This window comes from Rhinoderma darwinii, chromosome 8, assembly GCF_050947455.1.
Source record: "Rhinoderma darwinii isolate aRhiDar2 chromosome 8, aRhiDar2.hap1, whole genome shotgun sequence".
NCBI lineage: Eukaryota > Metazoa > Chordata > Amphibia > Anura > Rhinodermatidae > Rhinoderma > Rhinoderma darwinii.
Genome location: NC_134694.1, coordinates 12,980,001 through 13,002,908, shown reverse-complemented (window position 1 = coordinate 13,002,908; position 22,908 = coordinate 12,980,001). Strand labels below are relative to the sequence as shown.

The 22,908-nt window shown below is 42.8% G+C and overlaps 1 protein-coding gene across 2 annotated transcripts in view; it reads right to left on the bottom strand.

The window, feature by feature from the left end:
* Positions 1–419: 419 nt before the first annotated feature.
* The window catches only part of LOC142659238 (solute carrier family 53 member 1-like), a 53,322-nt gene continuing 30,833 nt past the window's right edge, over positions 420–22,908 (bottom strand). For both annotated transcript variants that reach the window (XM_075835152.1, XM_075835154.1), the window contains 8 exons: positions 13,816–13,897; positions 12,318–12,505; positions 9,127–9,306; positions 7,700–7,868; positions 6,125–6,316; positions 3,314–3,483; positions 2,430–2,566; positions 420–1,465 (listed from right to left, as the gene is read on the bottom strand). In XM_075835152.1, coding sequence (XP_075691267.1) covers positions 1,234–1,465; positions 2,430–2,566; positions 3,314–3,483; positions 6,125–6,316; positions 7,700–7,868; positions 9,127–9,306; positions 12,318–12,505; positions 13,816–13,897 — 1,350 coding nt within the window. In that variant the 3' untranslated portion in view covers positions 420–1,233. The remainder of the gene's footprint in view (positions 1,466–2,429; positions 2,567–3,313; positions 3,484–6,124; positions 6,317–7,699; positions 7,869–9,126; positions 9,307–12,317; positions 12,506–13,815; positions 13,898–22,908) is intronic.

Genomic DNA, 22,908 nt, shown 5'->3' with positions numbered 1-22,908 from the left:
TATTATTTATATTATTTGAGCACTGTATGATGGTATTATTTGAGCGCTGTACGGTGTTATTATTTGAGCACTGTATGATGGTATTATTTGAGCAATGTATGGTGGTATTTGAGCAATGTATGGTGGTATTATTTTGACAATGAATAGATTTATGGTAATTATTTTAGCATTGTATGGCATTTTTTCAAATACTATTGTGAGGGGGGCCCAGTACAATTTTCTTTTGGCCAAGGGGCTTTACAGATATAGATCCAGCCCTGTGTATAATATGCACTTCTGGACTCGGCACCAAAGACAGGACAATGGCTGCTGGCCCCAATATGGTAATCACATTTTTCCGTTTCACATTTCATTGGCTTTATATATAAACAATTATGAAAGAGTTATACTGTACTTCTAAAATGCTAAAAGAGCAATAATCACATTCAGTAAGTAGCCTGAAGGGAATTTACGGAGGTGGTATGGAAGTAGCTTGGAAGTTCTTTCAAGAGATTGACAACTGTCCAAAGCTTAACTATAAGTAAGATAAGATATTTCACACTCTATTTTCTAAAATTAATTTTAAAAAAAACCAACAAAAATAAACAATTTTCTTCAATAAAATTGGACACCGTTCTGATAGCGGACTTTCCTAACCATGACAATTTTCCATCTGGAATTACAGCAAGCTTTTTTGTTCTGCGCTCTCAAGCAGAACAATTGTGGGGAAAAAAGTTGTCAGAACACACTTTGTTCTCAGTCTACAAAATTATAAAGACTTTGAAGGGTTCAGGAGAATTCTGCAAACATATCTGAAACCTATACAGCCTGTCCTATTATAACCCTATGGACTTTGGGGCACTCCTAGCTCATGTTGGCCCAATAAACCTTCCTCATTGGTGATGGCAACAGCGTCAAGTGTCATGCCAGCCTCTTTTCCTACAAAGAATGGGGCTGGTGGGGCTGGCATTGGGAATAAGTACTGGGCAACCCTCTCCTGTGATGAGGGGGTGGTATCTTAAACACCAGGATTGCATTTTGGAGTGCCATGTATGCCTTTCATTGCCTTTTGAAAATACTAGTTTTGTATTTATTTTTTTATCCCTCAGCCATAAAGTGCATTTATTTGGGGTTCAGTTACAGGAGGTTTGTCGCACTTTGGTAAGTAACAATGATCTCACTCTCCTATAATCTTGTTTGACATCTCCCTTCCCTGGCACATTCCCTGGTATCACTTTCCAGTCCCTGAGCAGGTTAATAAGGATTCAATGCACACTTGGCTCTTCTTAGAAAAATCTTATTTTTCCTCCCGCCACCTCTCACTCTCCTGGGGTGTTTGCTTCCATTCTCTTGATCCATTAAATGCTCCAGGGCAGCCTGACTGTAGACATGAACGGGGGCTATAGAGATGTCCCTGACTGCCCGGAATTGGCCGCAGTTATTTAAATGTTCATTCTCTAGCCGGAAGAAATTCCATATAAGACGCCTAGAAAGACAAAGATATTTTCACATTACTCCATATCATTGTGTCTTGCAGATTTTAACACTGTAAAGGTCAGAAGGTTTTTATCATCAGTGGAGATCCATAAACTGGGCCCATCACCAATCACTAGAAGAACGAGACTCCACATGACCCTCCCATTTGCCAATCCCATGTGCAATGCAACCATCTTCAAGTCTATCGGAAAGCCATAGTCCTTGAGCTTGAAGATCTTCAAAGGTTCCCAGATCTCAGAAAAACATTAGGAAAGCATTGTTCTAGTGATTGTGGGGGTACAGTTCATAGATTTCCACCAATTAACACTTTTGTCGTGTCTAAGTGAAGTTTTATAAAACCAGAGGTATTTCCAGACTATTGGTCACTGCACAGAAAAAAAGTATTCTTGACAGTCCATGTTCGGGCACCCACTATCCTTAACTTTATCTAGTGTTTGGCCACTAAGGCCGATCACACAGGAGGCAGGAGCCCTACTACATTAACAATGGTAGTTGGATTTACCACATGGGTCACCTGTAGATTTGGGTTGTCCCAGCTATGACATTGTGGTCATGCTATAGGTATCTTATGTCAATGCATGGGCCATGATGGACTGAATTGATGGAAAGAGTCATTGAATAGCTCAGGCCTCTGTTTAAACCCCCCCCACAAGAAACCGGATGCCCCAGTGCAAAAAATGAGACTACTTCACATACGATCGCATTCAATAATGCCAAGTTATATAGGACTATATACATTATAAAATCTACTCTTTTGTATAGAAAGATCTCTGTTGCATCACTACATCACACTCTGATAATCCTGTTCTTATGCAGTTGGGTGGGCTATGGGCCCCTAAAGTGGGGCTGCTTAAGCGTGGCAGGATCTGCTGCTGGGCATCTAGAGTACATGAGGAGCTTTTAGAGTATTGCTCAGTATTTCCACCAATATAAGAAAACACTGCCCCATATACCTAAACACCTCGAGAGGACCCAGAACGCAAGTCACGAACTCCGACTCCTCCGAGTATCTGTCTTGTCCATAAAAGATATTGACTGCCCATGATATCCTCAGGATGACATCACCAATGATAGCACAGTAGTAGTAGACCTGAAACACAATACAATATAGACTGTCACAGGTGTGGGCAAAATATCACCGCTTAACTAGGCAGATCTGCCATTCAGGAATCTGTGACAGCAGAGTGACAACCTTTGTGCACGTTGTAATGGTTAATTGTCATCCAGCTTTTCCAGGAACACCTATAACTTAATATGGCTCAATAAAATATTTACCAAATTTACAGACTAGGACTTCGATTTAATGGGGATTTTTGTTTTAGTTTAAAATACATTTCTGCCTTTTAACACTATGTTGTTCTTAGGTCTACATTTCTGGGTTGACTAATTTATTAATATATCTTACTAGTGGTTGATCTAAAATGTTCTAGTACAGAGCCCCTGTATAGAGAGAAAGTTAAATGATCTAATCTTGGCTGCTGGAAGCAGCCACTAGGGGGAGCTTACTGCATAGTTGTTTTTTTTTATTATTTAGTTCAGTGTATAGACAGTATTCAGTAAACTCTTAAGCTCCCCTAGTGGTGACTACAGGCAGCCAGAATGTTATCTTTTAACTCTATGACCTATGCAGGGGATTTGGAGCTCTGTTTTAGAAGAACAAAGCCCTAACCATAATAAAGCTATATTATGAAATTATTCAGCACAGAACATTAGACCAAAGTAGAGTAAAAAAAATAGAATGGTGGACGTTCACTTAAAAGGGAAATACTCTTTAATTTCATTGATGCACTACAAACATCATCATTAGTATCTGTAATATTTATGCATAGACTCTTACTTTTTTCATATAGACCATCTCATCTCGGAGGAACTTGTTCTGTGCATTAGCTTCCAGGAAACCCCAGTCCATCTTGAGGTCCCACACCGTGGTGAATACAGTGCCCACGCAGGCTGCCACCAGCCACCCATAGAAATAAAACCTCTCTCCGGAACTCACCCGGGGCCACACTGCAACATACAACCAGAGAGTTTGATGTGTTGCATTTCCCTTCACGCCAAGACCAGCTCAGTGTTAGATTTATGGGACTGCGGAGTAAATCAGACGTTGGCGCTATTGATTATTCCTGAGGCAAATACACTTCATGAATCTTTTTATTTATTTCCACATATTGCTAGGAACCTATTTTGCTGCAAGAGCCAGACGTGGAGAACAATGTAATATATTATTAAGTATATTTATGTATTTGTGCAAGTTTCGTTGTGTGCATACCTGATACAAAGACACAGTCAAGCTCCTGGGCCCTGTGCAAGAGCTAGACCAGGGCTCTACGTCACCTGCAACATATATACATAGGACAGTGGTGCCCGCTGCAGCCCCTATGGGAAATGGTTTTATTTTGTGGTCACCCAGCTTTCCCAGAAACAGATATAACAAACAAAACTTTTTACCAACAATACAAAAGATGATTAAAAGATAAGGGGGCTGTCTGGTTTAGAAAATCCATTAGAGTACTCTGAGATAATAAGGAAAGGGCGTCCCCCATTCAGGACACATCTATTTTCCCCGAGCATATAGTAGCTAAAAAGCTGTCTCTCTTTTGAGGACCCCGTATGTCTATGCATTACACAGGCAGTTAATTGACTTCAATTAGAACTGTGTAATACTTTATTTGCCCTGTAGTCGTGCTGAAGGGAAACTGAACACTTACTGCCGCATTCCCCTACAGATTAGACTTGATTGTTGTGGATCCCAGCGACACGACATTCTGGGATTAGTTTGTCAGGGATCCTTCTAATCTTTTAATGGGGTTTCCCACAGACTGCAAATCTCTTTAAGGCTATGTTCACACGGGGTCTTTTGCCGAGTTTTTTGACGCGGAAACCGCGTCGCAAAACTCGGCAGAAACGGCCCGAGAACGCCTCCCATTGATAACAATGGGAGGCGTCGGCGTCTTTTTCCCGCGAGCAGTAAAACTGCCTCGCGGGAAAAAGAAGCGACATGCCCTATCTTCGGGCGCTTCCGCCTCCGACCTCCCATTGACTTCAATGGGAGGCAGGAGAAAGCGTGTTTTATGCCCGCGGCGCTCAATGGCCGCGGGCGAAAAACGGCGCGATAATTGCTATTCACACGGAGTATTTTGGGGGAGGAATATCTGCCTCAAAATTCCGTTTGGAGCTTTGAGGCAGATATTCCTCCCCCAAAATACTCCGTGTGAACATAGCCTTAGGCTATGTTCACACGGGGTCTTTTGCCGAGTTTTTTTACGCGGAAACCACGTCGCAAAACTCGGCAGAAACGGCCCGAGAACGCCTCCCATTGATTTCAATGGGAGGCGTCGGCGTCTTTTTCCCGCGAGCAGTAAAACTGCCTCGCGGGAAAAAGAAGCGACATGCCCTATCTTCGGGCGCTTCCGCCTCCGACCTCCCATTGACTTCAATGGGAGGCAGGAGAAAGCGTGTTTTATGCCCGCGGCGCTCAATGGCCGCGGGCGAAAAACGGCGCGATAATTGCTATTCACACGGAGTATTTTGGGGGAGGAATATCTGCCTCAAAATTCAGTTTGGAGCTTTGAGGCAGATATTCCTCCCCCAAAATACTCCGTGTGAACATAGCCTAAGATCCCCAAAATAAAAAATTATTATGATTTAAAAATTCTGCTCTAGTCCCCCGCTGCTGGCCTCCACTGGTCTCTACTCTCCAAATTCCACTTCCTGGCACAATGGTGAACACATCACTTGACCCCAGCAGACGTTCGCTGCTACTATAGCCACCATGGTCACGTCACATCATTATGTCGTCGGGCTAGGAGGTGAAGATCGGAGCAGTGGTTGAACCGGGAGAGGTTTTCTTTAGTATAATTTTAGGCAGTATCAATATCCCACAGGATTATTTTTAAGGTAAATAAATGTGTTTGGATTTTGTTTTCTTGTCACCGAAATTGATGCTTATAATGAATTAAGCTTGTTCTATCTGCAAATACAATGGGCCAGAATTCTGTCTGAAATTGAACACATGCCATGCTTTACATTTCTAAAGTGTTCGACACTTTTTGCGACAAGCGGGCGTGGTTTAGTGGAAAAGGGGCGTGGTTGTATAAAAAGGGGCCTCGCTTAAGATTCGGATTTTGGTGGAAAAAAGAGGTCTAAACGTAACCTGAGGTGGTATAAAGTTAGACAGCAGTGTCTGAAGATGCGCCAAACTTATCACCCAGCATGAGTCACTGTGATAAATTTGGCGCCTCTGGTCTAATTCTAAGCTGTCTGAATTTAAGACCGTATTAATAAATCTGCCCCAAATTTGAGATCATCTCCATTTACAATAAGGAAATCTCTATTGTTAATGAAATACTCTCCGAAAAGTGTAATGCACACAGCAGTAGATATCAGGAAGACCGAAACATTTGTAAAAAAAAAAATTTGCAAATTGAAATTATGTTTTCTCTTCCGTGAAAATTAAAATATCTTTAAGACAACATCCTGACAAGTGTGTTTAGTTCTCTAATTAACGTGTGTTTTGAAAGCCACCAATAAGACAGAATTAACTGACAATTTCATACATAATTCATACGCGTTCCAAGACGGCTCGATGCTCCCAAGCAGAAAATAAGATTTTTTTTTAAACTTTTTTTCTACCCCCTTTTATTCGTACCTTTTTCAGTGGAGAACATGGCAGCAAATGTCACCATAATAAAAACGGTTGAGTATTTCCCAGCATTCAGCATGTGAGGGAATAGAGAGTTGCTGTCCCAATAGCGTCTAAGACATTGTGCAAATCGGATCCAGGTAGGAAAGCACTGAATGAATCTTCTCACTCCTGAAGAATTGTTAGTGCACTGGAAGCCTACAAAGAAAAACTAGATAATCTGCAACATGTAAAAAAAATCTAAAATACAGGGGAGAGTAATTACGATCATCCATTTTCCGACCCCCTCGCTGCAATATATATATATAAGGGTATGTGCACACACGCTAATTACGTCCGTAATTGAGGGACGTATTTTGGCCGCAAGTAGTGGACCGAACTCAGTGCAGGGAGCCGGGCTCCTAGCATCATACTTATGTACGATGCTAGGAGTCCCTGCCTCTCCGTGGAACTACTGTCCCGTACTGAAAACACGATTACAGTACGGGACAGTTGTCCTGCAGCGAGGCAGGTTCTCCTAGCATCGTACATAAGTATGATGCTAGGAGCCCGGCTCCCTGCACTGTGTTCGGTCCGGGACTTGCGGCTGAAATACGTCCGTCAATTACGGACGTAATTAGTGTGTGTGCACATACCCTAATTCTTATCCAGTCCACATTGGATTAGAAATGAAATATTTTGTACGGACTGGATGGAGTAAAGTAAACTTTAATTCAACTTAGGGCTTGTTTAGAATGGGTACGTTTTTGTTTTTTTAATTCTATTTATTTTTTTAAATTAGAAATCAAATTTAATTTCGAAAAATATTTTTTAACTTGTAAAAACGTTTCTAACCGGTTTCATTTATTTTATTTTATGTTTTCATTCAGAATTTTTTTTTTCTTCTTTAGCTAAACAAAATATTTTCTAAATGATTTAAAAATTATTAAAATTAAAAAATTAAATTTAAGTTTCATTTGTATCTTTGTTGTCATCGGTATCCATTGGTTTCCATGCTGGTCTAGATTTTTTGGATGGTCAAAAAGTTGCTTATTCACAGTGAGAATCCTGGACGGTCAATATTTTCTATTTCCAAGTAACTTCTCAACTTATCTGTGATTTAGGTGTCTTTCACATGGCAAGTGTTTCGATCAGTATTTTGCCTCAGTATTTGGAAGCCAAAACTAGGAATGGAACCTACCCATAGTAAATGTATAATGAAAAGATTTGCACCTTTTCCGTTATTTGGACCCATTTCTGGTTTTGGCTTCCAAATACTGATACAAAATACTGACCAAAATACTGCTGTGTGAAAGCAGCCAAAAACAAATTGCAATATGAATGTTATGTGATAACTGAATACACTGGATTCATGAAAAGTTGATAAATTTATTTTAGTTTGATCAGTTTTCTTTGATGAAGGGAGAACCACTAGAGAGAGGCTCCTGCTCTGGGGGATTGTCTGCACCATCAGGAGAAGGTACGTTGATGTCACGTATTTGGTGTCCGTAAATGAAGTTATAAGATGCTCATTCAGTGTGAACCCAAGGAGAACCTACAAACTCCAAAAAGATGGTAATATTTTTTTTTTAATGTTGTTACCTGTATGGTTCAGAGTCATTGTATTTGGGCTCTTCCAGTTCACATCAAATATATAAAAGCAGCACAATGCCCAGAAGTCCACAAATACCGGGGTTAGACTGTTCAACTGGTCCGCCAGCCAGAAATCTGCAAAGCCCACCTTATGCAGAGGAGCTGTGGCTACTTTATACTGTTCAACAAAGGAGAGTAGCCAGTTTAATGACCAGATGTCATCAGAGTACAGTTAGAACAGGACTAAACCAGACACCCCCTTTAATTTAATATTAACTAATTATCATTCCTGTCCGCATCATGCATAATGCATAATAAATAATATATGTGTATGTATGTATGTGTGTGTGTGTGTGTGTGTGTGTGTGTGTGTGTGTATATATATATATATATATATATATATATATATATATATTCATTCATATATATAATTATTATTTTTTCTGGGATTGTAACCCACAGTACTATCACCAAATCTAGGAGTCTAGCCCAAGTGAACTTATATGGAGCCAGTATGTTTACTCACTCCTTCCTGACAGCCCTTAAAGTGGATCTGTTTGTCTGCTATCTGAGGGCAGCATATGATAGAGGGGGAGACCCTGAGCTTGGGGAGATATCGTTTTTTATTATAGGATTTTGAATTTTCATATAAAAAGGTGTTTAACTACTGCCAGGACTACTTGAGAAAGCCTGTGAGGCTCACAGGCTTTCTCTACTAGTCCTGACAGCAGTTAAAAAGCTTTTTACATGAAACCGCTAAAATAAAATCATAGAAGACTATATATCCCCGAGCTCAGCCCCTCTCCCTGACAGATCCACATTCATTTATAGCTTCCTGCTGCTTTACTTGGCCTGGTTCCATCTCTGGATTCTCTAAATTTTAGATTATCCCTATTAAAATTTATTTAGGGACGATGATTGATTGGAGCGACAATAAAGATATATAGATTGTCCTGCGCTGGGCTAAACGAACCTTATCACTTTACATTGCCATCTTGCATCCTGTTGCCGTCAAATACGGAAACAGTCAACATAAATGGCACAATTTGCCCCAAATTTATCAAGATGGCCCAAATGACATGAGAATTTTGGCACAACTCATTAGGCTGCCAATGATATTCTCCATGACTGGGTGTTGGGTTAATTATAGGAACGGAAATACAGGAGAACTTTGGAAATGTGCGATTTAACTTTGTCTTTTTCCTCAGTTGGTGACTGCAAAGGAAGAGCCAATAAAGATAGCCGGAAAGGTAAAAGTTCTTTCTAAACTATGTACTTTGTATCTAACATGCTCCATTAATTCTGTAATTAGGCATTAGGCCTTGCGTTCTTATAATATAATTAGCAAAGCCATTTAGGAAATCAGAGGCAACAGGGTGAAGCATTCATTTGCATTGTACTATTAAGACTGGACAAGCTTCCAGATTAGGCCTCACCATTAATTTCAGCAGCCACATCCTGGATTTGTAGTAGAAGGTTTTGGTGGGATTGAGAAGAAGAAAGAGGAGAAAGCTGTAGAAAGCCAGTGGATTGATCTGGAGAGGAATTGGGAATGGCTGGCTGTATAGGCAGCTCAAGACACTTACACACCAGGTTACTCCAAGAACTCCTGCAATCTAAACCAAGACAATGAAGAGTGGAAGAACAAAATAAGCTACAGGAGATCATGAATCTAAATATGGTGCCACTCCAAAAATAGCACTAAGGCCTGATTTACACGAGCGTGTGCGTTTTGCGCATGCAAAAAACGCGGCGTATTGCGCGCGCAAAATGCACTTAACAGCTGCGTGTGTCATCCGTGTATGATGCGCGGCTGCGTGCTTTTCGCGCAGCCGCCATCATTATGACACTCCGTTTTGGATGTTTGTAAACAGAAAAGCACGTGGTGCTTTTCTGTTTACATTCAGAGTTTGACAGCTGTTGCGCGAACCACGCAGTTCGCACGGAAGTGCTTCCGTGCGACCTGTGTGCTTTTCACGCACCCATTGACTTCAATGGGTGCGTGATGCGTGGAGAAACGCAGAAATATAGAACATGTCGTCAGTTTTACGCAGCGGACTCACGCTGCGCAAAACCCACGGACTGTCTGCACTGCCCCATAGAGTAATATAGGTGCGTACGACACGCGTGAAATGCACGCGCGTATATTACGCTCGTGTAAATGATGCCTAAACAAAATTACAAAAGTAAAGTGTTAACTGTTCTAGAGTGCCAAGCATGAGTTCCTTATTGTTCTAGGTCTCTAAAGTGTATCTTTGTTCGAAGAATCCCAAGTGTCTTAGTTTACCATTGTTCTAGAGCTTTCAAGTATAATTATTATTGTGTTGGGACTTCCACCTCTACCAGTTACTGATTGTTCTAGATCTCTCAATTGTCATGGTGTCATTGTTCTATTACTCCAAAGTGTCAGTCTCAAGGCCTAATTTTACCATTGTTCTAGGACTTCTCAATTGACCAATTGTTCTAGAATGCTAAATATCAGTTCCCCATTGTGACAGGACTTCTAGTTGTTATCGATGTATCATTGTTCAAGGACTACCAAGTTTCCGTATGCTGTTTTTCTGTGACCCATGGTTTTTAGATACCATAGGAAGCTGAGTAGTACCTTTCAATAAATTGTCTAGGGGCAGTAAAGTGTTAACTGTTCTAGAGTGCCAAGCATGAGTTCCTTATTATTCTAGGTCTCTAAAGTGTATCTTTGTTTGAAGAATCCCAGTTGTCTTAGTTTACCATTGTTCTAGAGCTCTCAAGTATAATTATCATTGTGCTGGGACTTCCACCTCTAACAGTTAGGCCTGATTTACACGAACGTGTGCGTTTTGCGCGCGCAAAAAACGCTGCGTTTTGCGCGCGCAAAAGGCATTTGACAGCTCCGTGTGTCATCCGTGTATGATGCGTGGCTGCGTGATTTTCGCGCAGCCGCCATCATAGAGATGAGGCTAGTCGACGCCCGTCACTGTCCAAGGTGCTGAAAGAGCTAACTGATCGGCAGTAACTCTTTCAGCACCCTCGACAGTGAGTTCCGAGCACAATATACACCAACCTGTGAATCAAAAAAAGACGTTCATACTTCCTGCTTCCTCCAGTCCGGTCTCCCGGCCGTTGCCTTGGTGACGCGTCCCTCTCTTGTCATCCGGCCCCACCTCCCAGGATGACGCGGCAGTCCATGAGACCGCTGCAGCCTGTGATTGGCTGCAGGCTGTGCTTGGCCTGTGATTGGCTGCAGCTGTCACTTGGACTGAATTGTCATCCCGGGAGGTTGGACTGGAGGAAGAACCCGGGAGTTATCGGTAAGTCAGAACCTCTTGTTTTTTTTACACGTATATGTATATTGTGATCGGAAGTCACTGTCCATGGTGCTGAACCAGTTTAACTCTTTCAGCACCGTGGACAGTGACTGTCTCCTGCCGTCGCGTACCCGAACATTTTTTGCCGGGTTCGGTCAAAACGAGTTCGGCCGAACCCGGTGAAGTTCGGTGCGCTCATCTCTAATTTGACACTCCGTTTGGATGTTTGTAAACAGAAAAGCACGTGGTGCTTTTCTGTTTACATTCATCCTTTTGACAGCTCTTGTGCGAATCACGCAGTTCGCACGGAAGTGCTTCCGTGCGGCATGCGTGGCTTTCACGCACCCATTGACTTCAATGGGTGCGTGATGCGCGAAAAAAGCACGATTATAGAACATGTCGTGAGTTTTACGCAACACACTTGCGCTGCGCAAAATTCACGCATCGTCTACACTGCCCCATAGACTAATATAGGTGCGTACGACACGCGTGAAAAGCACGCGCGTATATTACGCTCGTGTAAATGAGGCCTTACTGATTGTTCTAGATCTGCCAATTGTTATGGTGCCATTGTTGCAGGACTTAATTGTCAGAGTTGTTCTAGGATCCCTCAATTCACCAATTGTTCTAGAATGAGTGCACCATTGTTATGGGACTTCTACATGTTGTCGGTGTGTCATTGTTCTAGGACTCCCAAGTATCAGTATGCCATTGGTCTGTGACCCAGTGTTTTTAGATGCCATTGGACTCTCAGTAGTACTAGAATTGTCTCGGATCAGTAAAGTGTAAACAATGAGAAAAACGGCATTCTGTTCCGACGGGCCGTTTTTTTTTCCGCGGCTGTTTTTCAAAACGGCTGCGTAAAAAAACGGCCGTGAAAAAGAAGTGCAGGTCACTTCTTGGGACGTTTTTGGAGCTGTTTTTCATTGACTCTATAGAAAACAGCTCCAAAAACGTCCGTGAAAAACGCAGCGAAAATCGCGAGTGTCTTCAAAAACATCTGAAAATCAGGAGCTGTTTTCCCTTGAAAACCGCTCCGTATTTTCAGATGTTTTTGACTCCGTGTGTGAACATACCCTCATGGGACTTCTACTTGTTTTTGGTGTGTCTTTTTGTTCTAGGACTCCCAAGTTTCAGTATGCCAATGCTCTGTGACCGATCACTTTTAGATACCATAGTACCCTCAGTATTGCCTTCAATTAATTATCCTGAAGCCCTGTGTCCCAGTGTGCCGTAGTTATAGGTGACCGTTATAGGTGTTCACATAAGGAGGCCCTATCTAACTTAGTAGTAGATGATAAAACTGTCATCCATACAAACAATTATATAGGGGCTTTTACCTCAAATAACTGAAGGAAGGAGAGATTGTCTCTTGGGTCCAGCTCAAATATTAGGATATGGTTCACTCCAGCTTTTCTCCAGCCATAGTTATTTATCCCCAAAAACAAGAAAAATTCAACAATCAAAAATCCTCCTCTGTAGAACCGTAGTAGTGGCCAAATAGTGATTACCCTGGGTGAATGAAAGACTAAAATACAGAACAATACATTTAGATAGATCGATCGAGTCATGTCAGGGCCAGCTCAAAATAAGTGGATGCCCCATGACAAAAAAATTGGTGGGGCTCCATCCCCTGTAGTAGTGTCATAACATGTGGCAACAGAATCTGTCAATCCAACTCTCCCACTCCAACACCATTTTTGTCCATAGGCTGTATCTAGTACTGCAGTACCACACACTGCCCATGGACAAGATTGGCGCCATTTCTGGAAGCAAGCAGTCAAGTTTTTCCTATCTCATACAACTCCTTTAACATGCCTGATCCTTTGTTCCCCTGGATATTAGGCTTCATTCACATCTGCATCAGGGTTCCATTCTAACGTTCCGTCAGAGTTTCCCGTCAGAACGGAATTCTGACTGAGACAAACGGAAACCATAGGTTTCTGTTTGCATCACGATTGATTTCAATGGTGACGGATCCGGTGCCAATGGCTTAGTTTGTCTCAGTTGTGCAAGGGTTCTGTTGTTTTGACTAAATTAATACCGTAGTTTACTATGCTATTCATTCTGTCAAAATGACGGAACCCTTGCACAACTGAGACAAACGGAAACCATTTGCACCGGATCCGTCACCGTTGAAATCAATGGTGATGCAAATGGAAACCTATGGTTTCAGTCAGGGTCCCCTTCTGACTGGAAGCTCCAACGGAACATCAGAATGGGACCCTGACGCAGATGTCAACGAAGCTTAAAGAGGCTCTGTCATCAGATAAGTGCCTATCTCCTACATAATCTGATCGGCGCTGTAATGTAGATAACAGTGGTTTTTAATTTGAAAAACAATAATTTTTTTAGCAAGTTATGAGCAATTTTAGACTTATGCTAATTAGTTTCTTAATGCCCAACTGGGTGTTTTTTTAAACTTTAGACCAAGTGGGCGTTGTACAGAGGAGTGTATGACGCTGACCAATCAGTGACCAATCAGCACCATACACTTCTCCACATTCATGTCCATTTGTGCTCAGCACAGTGTGATCACGCTGTGCTGTCACATTCCCACATACTGAAGTGTCTTGAGAGTGAATAGACATCACCTCGAGCCAGGACGCAATGTCTATTCACACTCCCGACACTTCAGTAAAGTTTTTGTGTGACTTACACAGCACAGCGTGATCTCGCAAGAAATAGGGCACTTATAATCTGGTGACAGAGCCGGAAGTGTATAGCAGCCTCTTATCTTCCTCAGGCAATAAATTGCAACTCTTACGTCTTGAAGAAACTGGGAGGTGGACAATTGCTTCTTGTTCCTTCCCTATAATCTAGCCTTGAGTTCTATACCTGCAATGATGATTAGCAAACAAAAGGCAATAATAAGTCCTGAGAACATCCCAACACGGAAAGTGGTCCACACTGGAACGGGCTGAAATAAAGCACAAAACTGAAAACATACATAATTGGATAATAGAGATCTTGTATACATACCTAATTTTATAATACATCTTTAAGGATGTTGGTTCATTTCCCATGTATAGTCATAGAGTTACATGATGAAATTGTGGCTGCCTGCAGCCACCACTAGCGGGAGCTTAGGTGCTTACTCAATACAGATTTAGTAGTGAGCTCAAAGGGAGCTTTAAAAAAGGGTCTTCGGGTAGCTCCCTCTAGTGGTGGCTGGCGATCAGAAATGTTATCATGTAATTTAGGTATACAAAATATGGGGCCCCGACCCTTCTAAAGATAAATTACAAAATGAACCAGCACAAAATTATGGACTTAAAAACAAAGTAATGCTTAAAGTTGGAGTTACACGTTAATTAAGTTACAATTGGTGCAAATGGATGTCATTTGTGTTGGTAAAAGTGGGTGAAGAAATAGAAATTGCGTAATTGCGTTTGCAAAGTGCAGCTCAATAATCGTGTATGATGAACGTACGACGGCTCCTCCAAGCAGAGACACGCAGCAGGAGTTGTCCTGTAACTTAAGTAACCCCCTCCTCTTCATCTTAAGACTTAGGGCAGATTTATCAATAGGACTATAATTGTAGCTACAATATAAATGCTAAATATTCACCAGTAAAAGGTAAAACATAGTCCGTTGTGATGTTTATTTATTTATTTATTTAGTTGGGAAGAGCTTGTACTAAAATCTTCTTTTTCCAGATTTATGAGTGGATGTAACATGCAGAAAGGCATTAACATAACGGCACATCAGCATTTTCCCCCGCTGAAATGCTACTACATGCAAATTAAAATGGAGCATTAGAAGAGGCTGAAGAAATTTTATGATCATTAAAGTTTGTGACAGGCACATCTTAAATCCTGCTACATCTGCGACTCAGAGTAAGGTGTTCCTGTAACCACTTTGTTGCCAGAAGGGTCTGCAGTGCATTGTATACCTCCCAAACGTCTCAGATCCAGCGAGACAGTCTTGGATTCCGGACGGTGTCCCGGGTGGACGGTGGCATGTCCCAGGTTAAACTGTATCTGCGTCCTTAGGACGCAGAGACCGTTGAATCCAATGGTGGAGCAGGGAGCTGTCAGCTCTCTTCTCCGCCATTCACTATGAACTGCCAGCCATGAGCGGCTCGGTGCAGACAGGGGCAATGCAGTGACATCATTGCGCCTTTCTGCCCCAAGCCACACAAAGCACAGACCGAAGAATATGGAGTAATTGAGTATTTTAGTATTTTTATTAGGTAATATGGGGTGTTATACTGAATGTGGGGCAGCTATGGGGCTATTAAACTGAGTGGGGGCAGCTACGGGGGTTATACTTTGTGAGGGGAGGTATGGGGTATTATACTGTGTGGGGGTAGTTATGGGACATTATACTGTGTGGGGGTACTATAGGAGCATTATACTGTGTGGGGCAAGCTTATTCTGTGTGGAAGGCACTATAGGGACATTATAGTGTGTGCTGGGCAACTATGGGGCATTATATTGTGTGTCGGGCAACTATGGGGGCATTCTACTGTGTGGGGGCACTATGGAGTATTATACGGTGTGCGGGGCAGCTATGTGGGGCATTATACAGTGTGGGGGTAACTATAAGGGCATTATAATGTGTGATGGGCACTATGGGGGAATTATACTGTGAGATGAGCACTCTGGGGGCATGATACTGTGTGGGGGGCAGCTATGGGGGCATTATACAGTGTGGGGGCAGCAATGGGGGCATTATACTGTGTGGGGGCAGCAATGGGGGCATTATACTGTGGGGAGGCCAATAAGTGGCAGAAGTGGCCTCTTTATTACTGACAACGTCTTTGCCAATTTCTATGTTACTGCTGCTCTGCCCTGTTCACTTGCGTGGACGAACGGTAGTATCGGACATAGCTGTACACATATGGATGTTGCTGTGTCGGGTATTGGTGTGAAGAGGGTGCAACTCTACACATTCGTTCTGCTGATAAGTAAGGGTCCTGGTGGTTGGACCCCCACCGATCACACATTAATGGCCTATTCTTAGGAAAACCCCTTTAAAGGGGTATTACCATCTATATGATATATAAAAAAATGTCAGATAGATTTCGGTTCCACCTCTGGAACCCGTACCTATCTCTAAAACGGGGTTATGAGATAAATGTCTGAGATGGGAATACCCCTTTAAAACACCTGGATAGTGCTCACAACCAGTCCCATCCTAGACCTAATGATTTCATTTAGACTTAAATTTAGTCTAAATTAACAAAACTGCAAGTACGATGCCTCAAAGCTCCTGGACGACAACCACCAATAGCAGCCATTACAAAGCCTATACTGGTTGTCACCCAGCTGGAAAGTTTCTCCTTGTACCTGTGCTGCCCTATCAATTCTGATTGGTTGTTGATTATTTAGTAAATTACCTTTAGTGGGACTTCCACTCCCTTCTGGAGATTGGATTTTCTCCCTTTGAGCAATTTTGGATTTCAAACCGAGCACACAGAACCTATACGGCAGAGCACCGAGGTCGTATGGCTCCCTTTTATGGAGTGCACAGCCTCCGTGTGCTGCCGCACAGGCTCTGTTGGTGCATGCTACAATTTTTCTGTCGCATTCTGTATGAAAACAGTAGATGCCCCATAAGCACCAAGTGAGGTCACGCGATAACACGGAAACCGTGATCATGCACTTCTATACATGCTAAACTTTTGTCCAATGATTGGCACTTTGTGGGGCAGTAAATGGGTGATAGGGCATATGGCTTTTCTGGACTGTAGGGTTTCATATTGATTCCTCTTCGAGGAAAATACATATTTGAACCAAAAGCACAACCCAAGAGTCGCTTTGCTTTACTGGGATACATTTTAATCTGCGGCAGGATAGTAACAGGCGGAGCACAAGAGAAGGACGCCAGGGCTGATTATCACATCTGACAGTACGGAGGCTTTTTGCATGCCTCGCTGGAGCAGGTTCTGAGCCATGAATACTATTACAGATCCGGCTTTCTTCCATTACACCGCCTAGCTATATTTCGGCATTATCGGATCTAGTCAGCAGAAAGTGTCGTATGGATTGTTGTGCATCTATGCCTGACTTGGACACCACAGATCCCTGCCCAGTATGGAGCGCCAATCAACGATAATGACATTACTGTGGAGACCTGCATTTTGTGTGCTGAATTAAAGGCCCGTTAAAAGAGCGACAATCGACAATACAGCATGTTGACCTGCGCTCATTTGCTCTATTCAAACAAAGCAATCATCGAAATGTATAGGGGATAACGATTATTATCGTTCGTCCCCATACGTTTGCATCTTGTGGGCAGCACATCCCGTTTACAAAGGAAAATGCATGCGCTGCCCGAAAAGCGACCATTTTTCTGGCCGCATAAAAGATCCGGTCAGCTGATAAACAAGCGTCATGGCGGCTCCAATCATAGTTTAGTTGACTATATCATTTACTTAAAGGGTTTGTCTGGCAAGATCAACCATCTGACTAAATGCAGCCCTCCGCTGGTCACAGAGTCCACCAGAGCGAGGGCCACTCTTTGCAGCCGCTCTCTGTTCTGGCTAATCGATGAGAGTCCCAACCAAGAACCCCCCCCCCCCCATCTATGATGTCCATTCGATCTAATAGGGTATATTGATGGGGGTTGTCCTGAGAGGTCTTTTGAGGGACTGTACAAGATGACGTTGTTCATAGTGTTGGCTAAGGCTGGATTCACACGCAGCGTTTTGATGGCGTTTTTAATAGCGTCTCTAACAGTGTTTTTTCGTGTGTTTCTTTGTGCAGCCAGATGCTATATTAAAGTCTATATTCAAATATAAAACACACTACACTGCGTTTTGATTTGTGGCGTTTTTGTGGTCAGTGGCGTTTTTTCTGGCGTTATAAAAAGGCCTATTTTAAAGCAACGCCAAAAACGCTTGCAAAAAAAGTCATGAAAAACAATGGAAATATAGTGTATGTGAAGGAGGCCTAAAGGGAAAAAAAGCACACCGGGACCATAGCGGAGAGGAAAGGTATGTAAAAACGTGCTCATCTAGTGCGGTTGTGCGTTTACTGGCACATCTCTGGCAAGGCAGGGATACATTGTAAGTTGTCTGCTGAGCCACCTTGGACGCAACAAAGTGATATCTGAATCGCTGGCAAAGTGAAGAAACAATGAGAAAAAAATCAAGATATAGCGGGCGATGTTGGCAAGAAAATCAGTGTAAAGGAACGGGATTAAAGTGATTAAAGGGGATGTCCATTGGAAAAAAAAAGCATCTGCTATTTTCCCAGAAACAGCGCCACTCTTGTCCATGGGTTATTCTGGTATTACATATCCGCTCCTTTTACTTGAATCAGGGTAATCTGCAATACCAGACACAGCCCGTGGACGAAAGTGGTGCTATTTCTCGAAAAACAGCATACCCTTTTTCCTAAACCTTGAGACCCCTTTAAACTTTTTATCTTGCTGACAGTGCTCACTATACATTGATTTATTTTTGCTGTTTCGTCATTGGTCACAGTGGACAGTCCTTGAGGCGTCTTCCTTTGACAATTTTGTAAGAAATGTAATTTCTTTGTTATCGTCTACGGGGTGACAACCAATATGAACGCCACTAGAAGTCCCAGAGGGGTTGACACACAAATTTCCGAGCATCTAAAATGTGAAATCTAATCTATTTAGTAGGGCCGTATACAAGCTTTAGGGAGATATATCAAAACCAATGCAAATGAAAATGTGGTGTAGTTGTTCATGGCAACCAATCACAAGCCACTTCTCATTTTTCAGAGGTCCTTTGGAAAATGAAAGCATCTACCTAATTGGTTGCTATGGGCAACCACTCCACTTTGTAATTGCACTAGTTTTGGGAAATCTCCCCCAATATATAGATCTGAGGTCCTTCATCTGGAGAAGTTGTCCGGAGGCAGAAGTCAATAATGTACTTAACCCCTTCCCGCCATTTGACGTCATGGGCTGAGCCATACTCAGCTGGTGTCAAGTGTAAGGGTATGTTCACACAGCCTATTTTCAACCGTTTTTCGGGCCGTAATGCCTCCAAATATCTGGCCATTGATTTCAATGGGAAAAACGGCATTCCGTTCCCAAGGGGCGTTTTTTACGCGGCTGTTTTTTAAAAACATTGACTCTACAGAAAAACAGCTCTAAAAACGTCCGTAAAAAAACGCTGCAAAAAACACTAGTTGCTTAAAAAACAGCTGAAAATCGGGCTGTTTTGCCTTGAAAACAGCTCCGTGTTTAAAGACGTTTTATGTTAAGCGTGTGAACATAGCCTAAGGAGCCTCACACACAAGCGTGTTGGATCCGTGATATACGGTCTGTACGTCGGCCGCATTTCCCGGACCGAACACACCGCAGGGAGCCGGGCTCCTATTATCATAGTTATCTATGATGCTAGGTGTCACTGCCTCCCCATGGGAAAACTGTCCCGTACTGTAATCGTGATTACATTACGGGACAGTATTCCCGCAGCGAGAGAGGGACGCCTAGCATCATAGATAACTTTGATACTAGGAGCCCGGCTCCCTGCGGTGTGTTCGGTCCGGGAAATGCGGCCGACGTACGGACCGTATATCACGGATCCAACATGTTCGTGTGTGAGCCTCCTAAGGCTGGGTTCACACGACCTATTTTCAGGCGTAAACGAGGCGTATTATGCCTTGATTTACGCCTGAAAATACGGCTCCAATACGTCGGCAAACATCTGCCCATTCATTTTAATGGGTTTACTGACATACTGTGCCGACGACCTGTCATTTTACGCGTCGCCGACAAAAGACGACGCGTAAAATGACTGCCTCGTCAAAGAAGTGCAGGACACTTCTTTGGACGTAATTTGAGCCGTTTTTCATTGAATCCAATGAAGAGCAGCTCCAAATTATGGCCGTCAAAGACGCCTCGCAAAATGCGAGGACGAGCAATTACGTCTGAAATTACGGAGCTGTTTTCCTGAAAACAGCTCCGTAATTTTAGACGTAATGGTCGTTATCGTGTGCACATACCCAAAGGCCTCACTCACACGAGCGTGGCATTTTTGCGCACGCAAAAACGCAGTGTTTTGCGTGCGCAAAAACCACTTAACAGCTCCGTGGAGCATCAGCATATGATGCGCGGCTGCGTGCTTTTCGCGCAGCCGCCATCATTATGACACTCCATTTGGATGTTTGTAAACAGAAAAGCACGTGGTGCTTTTCTGTTTACATTCATCCTTTTGACAGCTGTTGCGCGAATCACGCAGTTCGCACGGAAGTGCTTCCGTGCGGCATGCATAGTTTTCACGCACCCATTGACTTCAATGGGTGCGTGATTCGCGCAAAACGCAGAAAGAACGGACATGTCGTGACTTTTTTTCAGCGGACTCACGCTGAGTAAAAATCACGGACATGTCTGCACGGTCCCATAGACTAATATAGGTCCGTGCAATGCGCGTGCAAATCACGCGCGTTGCACGGACGTTTTTCCCGTTCGTCTGAATAAAGCCTTACTGTGATCCTGGCCGGTTAACCACTTAGATACCTCAGTCTAAAGCAGCCGAGGCATATAAGGCATTAGAAAGGGGGGGCCCTCTGACATCCAAACACCCCCCTGCGACGTGATTGCGGGGGGTGCCGATGACTGTGAGAGGCGCCCACATTACGGTCGTGTGACAATCACAAGATTTCCAACTTTTTCTGCGACTGTTTGCACTAAAAAACTGCACCCAACTGCAATGTGTGAACTGGGCCATAGACAGAAGCTGCTTGCACCTGTATCCAGTCTGTGAACATCCATTAACGAACTACACTCAGGTGCAGGAGATGTTCCTCGGTGGTGGCTCCCTCATGTCTGTAGGTTTTCTAGCAGACTGAATCCTGCTGTAGGATCTGACCTACGTGTGGATCATGAGTTTGCTATGGTCATGGAGAGGATTCAAACCCTCAACTTGTGAGTAGTCATCGTCTCTCTTCTTACTGTACGAAGATTGACCTGGGCTTCTTAAAGGGGAAATCTACTTTAAAATCAAATTGTGATGTGGTGGAATATGAGTTTAGTGGGGTCCATTTACTGGGACCCCTGGTGCTACTTGTAGACTTTAGGGTATGTTTATACGGGCATATTGCAGGCATATTTTATACCGTTGTAATACGCCCCAAAATATGCGTAAGAAGCTCCCATAAACCAGGCGTTTTTGAGGCAGGTTTGCCAAACGCTTTTGAAGTCCATAATGAATGGTCAAAATCTGTCTCAAAAACGCCTCAAGAAGTGACGTGTATTTCTTTTTCTTTTTTACGAGGTGTATTTTTATGCCGCGTTTTTTTGAAACCGTGGTGTAAAATTACACCTTGTATACACTCGCCAGCTTTTTACCGTTGAAAACAATGGGAATCTGTTTGCAGGTGTTTTCAATGCGTCTTGATGCATAATGCAACCGTTTCACACTTCTAAATACGAATGAAAAAACTGTGTGAACATAAACTTACAGTAATCTCTGTCTAGTGCCACTAGTATCTACAAGGTGTCACTGTCCCTTTCAGGGACATAGCTATAGAGGGTGCACTAAGACACCAATTTTACAAATGATGCATAGTAGATGGGGAACTCTGTAAGGGTCTGTTCACATGGTGCAGTCAAATTTCGTGTTTTTTGTTTTGTTTTTTTGCTGCAATTTATCTTTTGCTAAATTTGCATAAGAAAAACATGATATGACCATGACACTTGAACAGACGCTTAGACCTTGTTCACACAATGGAATTTTCACGCTGGTTCTCACTCGTCTTCCATGTCAGAATCAGCGGGAATTCCGTCGGTAACAAAGTTCCCATTAATGTCAATGGGAAAACGCCCTATCTGAATTTTCAGCGGGCAGAATAGCAACCCCCTCAGTGAAAAATAAAGAACATGTCACTTCTTGATGATGTTTCTGCGGCATATTCCACTGCGATCGGAAGCCACAAGCAGATTATCCGTGTTGAATGGGGATAATCTGCGTCCGAAACACATGGGTGTATAACCTGCCAAATTGCAGCAGAAATCCAAGGATCAGCCTCGGATTTCTGATGCGGAATATCGGCAGAATACATGTCGGATTTTTGCACTGGAAAAATCTGTTGTGTGAACAAGGCCTTAGTGTGCAGTTACATGAGACACTTTTTGGTGCAAGTTAAAAGCCGCATGCGGTTTTGCAACGATTTTTGTTGCAGTTTTAACCTTGCGGCCAAAAATGTTTAATGTAAAGGCACCTTATGGAATTTGTATTGGGCAGAGTGTGTGAGGGTGTCTTCTGACATGTTGCTGCTTTTAAGATGAATTTCTCCTTAAATTTTTGCAGAATTCACTGCGGCGTCATTTTTTATCAAGTTTTATCATCCGTACGGCTATAGCATGTTATATGTATGCCGTTTTTGGGCGCACAAATCTTTCGTTATATTATCATACACCTGTCATACTGTTGGGACTATCCAGCCACCATTCTATTGTAGAGGGTGCAGAGCTGTTGGTACCTGCAAAAAATGGCACAATACATTGCCTACTGTATGAAATGCACCTGACTACCATGGTGGTCACCTGTATGCTGTAACTATAGGAACTGGAAAATTAGAAAATCGTTAAAATGGCCATAAATAAAAATATTTGGCTCAGATCTGACCAGGGTTCAATGGCACTGGATGTTAAAGGGACAGGACGCTTGTGAAAATTTCCCTAAAAAATAATATCCCTGCTACTTAGAAATTCATTATTAACCTTGTCTTCTGGCTGCGTTCGCGCCTCCATACATACAGTATTTCTTGCCAAAAAAAGGAGCAGATCCCATCAGAGAAATCGGGGTAACCTCCTATTTTTTTTTCTACTTTCCTATGATCGGATCATCTGATTGCAGATCCCGTTAACCTTTGTTGAAGATCATAGCATCATCTACTGGCAGAACGGAGAACTACATCTGTATTTTATATGCTAAATATTATACACCCTGTACCTATGTTTGTGGCAAGCCACTATGTTTACGGCTAGGAGTTTGGTCAT